A 9620-nucleotide genomic window follows, 5' to 3' on the forward strand; every position below is an offset into this window, starting at 1 on the left:
TTCCTACATATTTTAAATGGGAAGTTTCTACAGTTAGTTATAAATAAAATTTCACTATCAGTATTATCAATTTTAAAATAGACCAAGGTTATTTTTTTTCATTATATTTTTAAAATGTGAATTGTGTTTAAAAATTTAAATTTTTCTGGACTGGACTTTCCAAACTTGATCAAACATGTTCAAGGTTCCAAATTAGAAAAATACTACCTCAAATACAACTGAATCAATTGCTATAGATTCCAGAGAACTAAACAACTGTTGTATGATTCAATGACAACTAAATGTGACACTTTGCAAATCACTAAAGGGTTAACAATTTCTAATTGTTGAGTTTCCCTCCTCACAAAGTCAGAAAAGAAAGCTGTTAACAAATTTCAAATTTAAGTAAGTAAATATTGGTGTCTTACATATCTTCTAAAAGAAATGTTATGAACAAAACAATAAATAATATGAGAAATGATCAATCTAGACAATCCTAAAATAGCAATTACCTATTAATGTCTAATTAGTATTAACTTTGAACAAAAGGATTGTTAAAAACAAAGGAGTAATATAGTTTAAAATGGTTAAATCTGTAAACTTATAGTTATTATAGTTAATTTGGTGGAAAATATGCTGGTACCTACATGTTGTTTTAAAATTTAACAGACAGTAGCAAAACAGAAAATAAATGCTCTATATAAGAAAACATCATTATCTTGCCACTTGAGTTTAGAATAAATTATTTTAAAATAAAGATCTGCTACTTGAATAAAAACTATATATGCTATAAAACAAATAACGCAGCAATCTGTAAATATTGCCATGGTTTTACATAAGAAAGTAAAACCTAATTATTTTCATTTGATATTTGATAAACCATGTCTAAAAAACTGTAATAACTGTATAGCCAAAGGTGAATTTACCAATAGGCCCATTAGCCTCAAATGTATTTAAACAATCTTTCATAAAAATTAGAAATTTAATTATTTTGTCACCTTTTGATACAACAATATAAACAAAATCCACAAAACATATTTTTAGGGGAAGTGGGCGCACATACTGCTATGCCTAGGGGCCCAAGAAATTGAAACTGTCATTATTTGTATCATAAAATACCTATTGTTTGTGAAAGAGTCATCCAAATTTTAGTTGTCTTCACTAATTATTTATTCTTATTAGGCACTTAAAAATCATATGCCCTAAACCTAAATTTGTAGTTAAAATGTTTACCAATTCTTTCAGATTTTATCTCATCAAGATTTTTTTATTAACAAAGTTATTTAAAAATTGCCTTTGTATTATAGTAATATAAAAAATTTGCTTTTACAAACTGAATTGTGTAACAGTTACTTAGTTCATTATAATTATGTTAATTTAGGAACACACTGTTCAAAACTGGTTTTTAGAAAAAAACAAAACAATGCTTAATTAGATTAAAACAATATAATATACTTAGGTCAGTCTGATCTAGCATGTATTCGCATGCTGGTTAACTTTCGTGTACGGTTTTAGTGCATAGCTCAAGTTTTTGTCCACTTCTCCATCCTTGCATCAACAAATATACAACTTTATATTAATTAATCAATTATTAATTTTTAGTAATGTTTAGAATAAAATACTATATCAGTAACATTGTGTAACATATTTTACAAAACAGCCATTGTGGATTGCATCTGACGTTGTAATACGGTACAATGATAGATGAAAGAGTTAAGAAATGCAAGTGCTAAAATAGAGCTGATAGTGACCTTCGATGTAGGCTATTGAAGTTGGCATAAGTAAGCACCCTTTCTGCCAACAGCTAAGTGCTACATCTAGGGCTCATATGAAACATAAGAAGACCAAAAATAAAAGCTGGGATTCTTTTGTTTCCATTAATTCCAAGATCGTTTGAAAACAAACAATGTTTTGACCTCATGCTGACTGAATACCTAACAAAGCACCTTCCTTAAAATTTTATAGGTACTGAAATAAATGAACTAAGTGTTATTTATTGATTAAAACTTAAGAAGAATATACATAGAGTTGTAATAAGTTTTGAATATTAAAACACAAACAACAGGCATTTAGGAATTTGTGTATTAAAAACTGTTAATGTGAAAGAATACATTTTAATTTAAATTTAAATAACATAAAAAGATTAACAAATTGGTGATTTAATTATAAACATGCTACTATTTTTATGTAATCAAATTCTTTTTATTTATATTAGCACCAATTTAGTTAGTATTTTTACAATGTATACTATTTTCTTGTTGTGTTTTTTTTTTAAGTTTTCGTCATTCTTAAATAAGTTTTAAATTTATGATAGATATTTTGTAAAAACATACCACACAAATACATATTAAAGAAATGTAACTTAACATGACATTTATGATTTAATAAATTTTTAATTTGAACACAAACATGGAGCATAAAAAAAAGTTATCTATAATATAATCAGTCAACTTCAATTTCCTCCAGGAATCAACAAAAAAGATAAATCTTTTATGTTATTTTTCACATTGAAAACTTTTTTATGTAGGAATTATTATTTTTCATTTCTTGTTAACATAAAAATTTTCAAATAATGTAACAAACATTTATTTCATACCAACCAAAATGGTGACTAACTGACTATTATTATAGTTTTTAAATCTTAGCTATTTATTTAGGTTAAGATTTGGTTTAATACAACTGAATCTTCTGATACTGATCTTGATCTTGATCTTTTCACTGTCTCTTGACTCTCATATTTGTCATCGTTTATGTAAAGAACCAAATCATTGATGTACGTTTCTTATGTAATAGAATTTATTTTCCAATTTATTTAGTTCTTTATATAGTACAGCTCATACATTATTACACTTTGGATAAATTAAAATCAGTTTTTATTAATTAATGTTAAATATTCCAAAAATTACAAACAAATAAATAATAGTTACAAAAAATGTATTAGCCACATCCATGAAAGGGTTTTCACTCTTTTATGGATATGTGAGAATAAGAGACTCTTATCAAAACATCAGTTCTTTTTGTTTAGTTTCTAAAATAATTAATGATACAAGTTTAGGGCTTTGAAATAATGACTTACAACTTGTAAAACACTGTTTTAAATAAACATACAAGTGCATAAAGTGCAATCTTTAATAATTTTTAAAAAGTAAATATTTTAGTTGTTGGTGGGTCAAAACTGACTGAATACTGTGTAAAACAAGTCATGACTGACGCAATCTCAAATAATTTTAAATGTTTCTATTGATATGATTATTTTCTTATTCTATATAAAAAACAAGCTAGGACACAAAAATAACTTAATTGTTCTCATACTTTGTTTGGATATGTATGTCTTTTGATTTATAAGAAAATGTAATAAAATATTATAATTTTAATATACAATATTAAAATTAAGTAAAACCTGTAATAAACTGGACCACATCTGAACAGATTCTTACATTTATAAATTAAACCAATAGTTTTGATTAGTTTTTCACCTCAATACTGTATTAGAATACTTTTAAACGGTTGATATAAACAAATTACAATATTTGTAACTCTATTCAGACAATGAGGAGATGGATAAAGAAATTAAAGTCGTCACAGTAAAAGTGGGTCTTTGTGATACAATGGAATCCCAACTGGAATTGCTCTTATTGATAGCTAGAATAAATCAAATTGATCAGTTAAAGAAGGATGCAACAATCAAAATTGATCTCATGCTCTAATCTAAATTTAGAAAGCACCAAATATTAAATGCAAATGCTACGGGCATTTAAAATGGGGGGACTCAACCTCTAACACGTATTTAAAAAACGTTAGGTATAACAAACATATCTTTTAGTAAAATATTTAGTATTGATAAAATATACAAATATAAATGGAGCAGTGTTACAATGTTAATAGCTTTTTAATACTATTGTCGTTATTAGTTACAGAGTGAGGCAATACAGAAAATGTTAAACTGTTACCAAAGAATGGGTTTGGATCTTAAAAATGTAGTAAATGTAAAACTTTGCAGCAACAATACTTATTTATATTATGATGTTTGATCAAATTCTATTTATTCCTTCTTTAAGTTTATAAATTTGTGACATAATAAATTTAATAGTCTATTTGTTTTAAATAAGAGGTCAAAAACATTGGCAAAGTGGAGGCAATTATTTTTTTTTAACTAAATACTTACATTAAAATATGTTTAGCGTAAATTGCACTGTTACAACTTATTATTTTTAGTGTATTATGATCTGGACTTAGAAATTATCTATAACAGGTTATAGAGATATATACAAACTGATATAGTGTTAGAATTTTAGGAAATAATCATTTCCTGAATTTATGTATAAAAAATATATTTAGGAAGGAGGAATGCTCTAAAATTCTTAAACTTTTTCTAACCTATCAACTGCCCAGCTAAGATACCTCTGCACTGCTGCATGAACTGGTAAACAGTAAGCAGATGTGTTCTATTTTTAAGTCTCCTCTATGAAGTTAAATTAATCGTAAGTACGTCAAAGATCAGACAAAGCCACTGTATACAACATTATTCAAGACGTTGACAGTAATCCGTGAAAAGAAAGTATTTTATTGAAGTAGCCAAACTGATTGTCTGAAACCTACGATAGTCATCAGCTGCAAATAGCGATGCTGGGTTATGGAATGCATCCAAGAATAGTGTTGGAAGCCTGTTGTTGTAGCAGAAGGCGCCCAACCTCGCTGATTGGACCAAAACTGGTGATATTTGCCAGCTGTGTTTGTAATTAGTGGAACCGTGCGTTAGTTCTCTTCACCATTGTGTTTGGGGAGGGAGTGTTTTGTTTTACTGTCATCGTCAAGTGCTTCGGAATGGTGAAAAGTATTTGTTGAGTCTAGGCAGTGACTGGAAACCGTTTGTGTTCATTTATAATTGTGTACTTCACAGCATTCCTCGACAGACAGTAATTATTTTGATTTATAGTTGAGTTCCATCTACAAGCTTACAAAGGTTGTGTGGTAAAGTGCCTGATTGAATATCCATTAAAGAACTAAACTACCTGAAGCGTAGCTTCCACTTTTTTCATCATGGTTGATATTGTTCTAAAGCCTCGTTACCACCATTCTGCTCTCACAAGTGCTAGTAACGAACTGAGAGGGAAATCAAGGCTATCAATTGCCTATAAACTCCTCACTGACAGTCTTCAAAGAACATTACACAAATCAACCCATAAAGTAGTTCAAACTCTGAAACAAGAACATGCACAAGAAGTTTATGGAGTAGCAAGGAGAAGGATAACTGCTAAATACAATAAACGTATTGAAGGTGAAGAAAAACTATTTCAGCCACTGAACGAGTTACATCACGATTTAAAACGATTTGATTACAACTCCGCTTCCTTTTACAAGGACCAGAGGTACTGAGTTAATTATATCCTGGCGTGTTAGCCCACCACTTTGTAAAAACTATAACAATGTTTTTTTTTGGTTTTTGGTTTTTTTTAATACGTATAAGATTTTTAAATTATTTAGAGTAAAGTAAATTAGGGAAAAGACTCTGGGTTATTTAGAAAGTGTCTATACGTAGTGATAAAATTAAATAGAGTTGCAAATTTTTTTTAAAATGTTGCATAACTGACACTATATTTTTGAATTCTTCTTCTAGTCAGTTATTAAAAATGACTAATTCAGTAAAGTATTACCATTATGAAAAATCAATGTACAAATGTATTCTTTTTTATTTTGAACATGGTGCTTGTATGGATAAAATTCTTAACTTTTATGAAGTATCTGATGAAGAAAACCTTGTTGTCAAAAGGCCTTATGAAATAATGTCTAGTTATTGGTTTATTGTGATTTTTAATTTAGCGATATTTACGAAAGGTGTATTTATATTAAGAAACTAGAGAGTGAATGTGTATGACTGCTATTTCCTGTGTAGCATATTACTCAAAAAGATCACTAAAAATAGTAATCACTAAAAAGAAATTATTTTTTGAAGTAAAACTGATTGTCTTAACTTCTATAATAGTAAGTTATTAGCTGCATTAGAAATATAGAATATAAATAGAAACATAAATACATGGTAGTGATGTGTCAAACAGGGGTTGGTCCCATTCAAAACATTTTGAGTAGAGAGTACCCCTTTAAGAGGGGTATTTCCCAACATTTTTGATTTCGCTAGAAGTCATCATTAATCATTCCCTAAATTTTCTTAATCCTTCATACTAAAGTTCAAAAATAAACATGGTGTAGCCATCCTGTTGATCAAATATGTTTTGACACTTCATAAACTGCATTTTAATCCAATTTTTCCTAAAATTTAGTACAAAATCTCCCTTTTTAATTATCCTAGATACATTTTAAATCTATCTAATGAAAGACAATCTTCCAGTTTATACAAGTACCGCATCATTTGGCATGCTTTGTTTGAGCAAATATTTTCTTGGAGATTTTGTTGAAGAGAAATTACAAATTTAAACCCTGAACATTACATTGTATAACTTACATATACAATTGTAGGATAATCTCAGTATTTTTATCTCTGTGAGTAGAAACGAGATTAACTAGCACAAATACAAACCGCTTTAGAGTCACACTCTATCACTGACCAACACGCAGAGGATTAACACACTGCTTGGACATATATTCCAACATAATTTCTGCATTGCCCCTTTTTAGACATAAAAATAACATTCCGTTTATAAAGCAAAAGTTACTGAATTTATTATAAAATATAATATACAAAATATTATTATTATTGGAGTGATTGACTCTAAGGGCTACTTGATGTATTATGCTTATGGACAAGATCCTGACTCCGTAAGGGTTAATTTGATTGTATAGAATTTAATATAAATAATTAATAATAATAATATAAATTTTTCTTCTTTCCCATGGGATTTGATTAATGAAGTAAAGAAAATAACTAGAGGATAACCGCATCCTCTGTATAGTTTCAATCAATAATTCATCACAACTCCTCCAATATTTGTAAGTTCTGGGATAGGTTTTATTTTTTTGCAAGACTTATCATGTTACAATACAACCTAAGAAGTTCTATGAGTAAAGTAATAAGTGTTGTTATTTCACTTGAACAATACTGAAAACTCTCCAATTTGGAATTGGTACAAATAATTTCATACTTCCTCATGTACAATAAACACCATTTGAATGTTACAGCAAGCAGACCAGCATTGAGATTGAACAGCTGAGTGCCCGTGTTGTTGAGGCTGAGACCAAGCTGAAGACTGAAGTCACTCGTATCAAGAAGAAGCTGCAGATCCAGATCACCGAGCTTGAACTGTCCTTGGATGTCGCCAACAAGAACAACATCGAACTCCAGAAGACCATCAAGAAGCAGTCTCTCTCACTCACAGTAAGGATTTAAACGTTTATTGAACTTTTTGTTTCTCTCTGATTCTGTTTCTTACAATGAAAAAATAGACGGACTAATATTTATGTAATCAACAATACAGAAGTAACAATATTGTTATTTTGCAATGGTGAACAGGAGCTGCAGGCCCACTACGATGAGGTCCAACGCCAGTTGGCCGTCACTCTTGATCAGTACGCCATCGCTTCACGAAAGGTACAATCCATCACCGCTGAACTGGAGGAGATCCGTGGCAACTACGAGTCTGCCCTGAGAGCCAAGAGAACAGCTGAGCAGCTGTACGAGGACTCTCAGAGCCGAGTACACGAGTTGACTACCATCAATGTCAACCTGTCTGCCGCTCGCACCAAGATTGAACAGGAGCTGTCAGTCATCGCTGCTGACTACGAGGAAGTCACCAAGGAGCTCAAGGTAACTTAGTTATCAATATTTTACAAATTTTATAGGTTTTACAAAAATTATTTACTTTGTTAAATTTCCCTCTACACAACAATTATTTAAAATCAAACTCTATTTTAGATCTCTGATGAAAGATACCAGCGAGTGCAAGTAGAGCTGAAGCACACTGTGGAGATCCTTCATGAAGAACAAGAGCGTATCATTAAGATTGAGGCCATCAAGAAGTCTCTGGAGATTGAGGTCAAGAATCTCTCCGTCCGCCTGGAGGAGGTTGAGGCCAATGCCATTGTTGGAGGCAAGCGCATCATCAGCAAGCTTGAGGCTAGGGTAAGATTCTTCACATTTTTAATGTTTTATTTTTAACTTCTAAAATTAAGTCCACTTAAAAAATTAAATTTCACCTAAGTTACCAAGATAAAAGTACATTTTCCATACTTTATTATTAAAATTAATTAATTAATTTTAATTCATGTCCAGCTGCGTGATCTGGAACTTGAACTCGATGAGGAGAAGCGTAGACACGCTGAGACAATCAAGATCCTGCGAAAGAAGGAACGCCAAGTCAAGGAGTTCGCCATTCAGAGTGAAGAGGACAACAAGAACATTTCACTGTTACAAGAGACTTTGGACAAGGTCAACCAGAAGGTCAACATTTACAAGAGGCAGCTCCAGGAAACAGTATGTACTTTTCTAATTTTTTAAAATGAAAAATACATATTTTAACATTGAATGACATTACAAATCTCAATAGAATATTCGGCAGCTTTCATGCAAGATATTTTGTTCCACAGGAGGGCATGTCACAACAGAGCGTGACCCGAGTGCGCCGCTTCCAACGAGAACTGGAAGCCGCTGAGGACCGAGCAGACACAGCCGAGAGCAACCTGTCACTGATCCGAGCCAAGCACCGCACATTTGTTACCACCAGCACTGTCCCCGGCTCACAGGTGTATCTGGTACAGGAGCGGACCACCACCACCAGCGAAATGGTCTAAACCCTCACTTCACCGTCACCACACACTCACACACTTCACCATGCCACTGTTTTGATATCGTTCAAAAGACAACTACCTGATCAATTATTCCGATAACTTCGACAAATTTTATTCCATCACATTTTCAAAAATCGGATCCAAGCTTCAAACTATCAACAACAACAAAAAAGAAAGAGGTAACAAGAATACAATGGAAAAGACAAACACACAGTGAAGGACAACAATTTTGTAAAAGAAGCTTGGATTTAATTCCTAATTAAAAACATAAAATAACAAAGAAAAACAATAATGATTTGGTGAGGAAGTATGTATATAAGTAAAAATTTCCACCGCACCAAAGATAAATCGGTAAAGCGCGCTTCTACGATCACACTCGATATTTCGCTTCAAGTGTAGAAGTAAAGTACACTTGACAACTTTTGTGGCATTTACGCAGGAAAGAAAACTATCTATGGGTTACTTCATTGTGTTGTTTGAAGTTCCACAGATATTGTAATTTTAAGTTTATTATTGGAAGGTTGGCTAGTACGCTTCTACACTACGACTCTAAGAGAATAATGAGATACTTTTATTTTAACTGCAGGCAATATTGATGGTAGGTACCGCTGACATATATTTAGAACTAGGATAAGAAGCTGTCATATTCTTGTTGCCTTTATACTTGTTGGAGTTGTTTGACTCAAATGTTTTGCTAACATTGTCAATGTAAGTATTCTTATATCAATTTTCTGAATAAAGTGTGATAATGTTACTACAATTTTTTGAAACCTGCTCCTTTATACCTACAAAAATAAAACCACCAACTTGAATTACTCAAAAGGCAGTAATGTATACAAATGTTGCGTTTTTGGAGTATGTGATATACCCTACTCTACAATGTTTGCTATCTAGACGGTAAA

General features: G+C 31.1%; 1 protein-coding gene across 1 annotated transcript in view; it reads left to right on the forward strand.

Annotated features, from left to right (window-relative positions):
• The window catches only part of LOC124357316 (paramyosin, long form), a 51357-nt gene extending 41879 nt beyond the window's left edge, over positions 1-9478 (forward strand). The window contains exons 13-17 of the mRNA XM_046808995.1: positions 7114-7309; positions 7445-7738; positions 7847-8053; positions 8204-8404; positions 8518-9478. Of these exons, the coding sequence (XP_046664951.1) occupies positions 7114-7309; positions 7445-7738; positions 7847-8053; positions 8204-8404; positions 8518-8721 (1102 nt within the window). The 3' untranslated portion in view covers positions 8722-9478. The remainder of the gene's footprint in view (positions 1-7113; positions 7310-7444; positions 7739-7846; positions 8054-8203; positions 8405-8517) is intronic.
• The last annotated feature ends 142 nt before the right edge of the window (positions 9479-9620 follow it).

The sequence above is a fragment of the Homalodisca vitripennis genome, chromosome 1 (genome assembly GCF_021130785.1).
Source record: "Homalodisca vitripennis isolate AUS2020 chromosome 1, UT_GWSS_2.1, whole genome shotgun sequence".
Lineage (NCBI taxonomy): Eukaryota > Metazoa > Arthropoda > Insecta > Hemiptera > Cicadellidae > Homalodisca > Homalodisca vitripennis.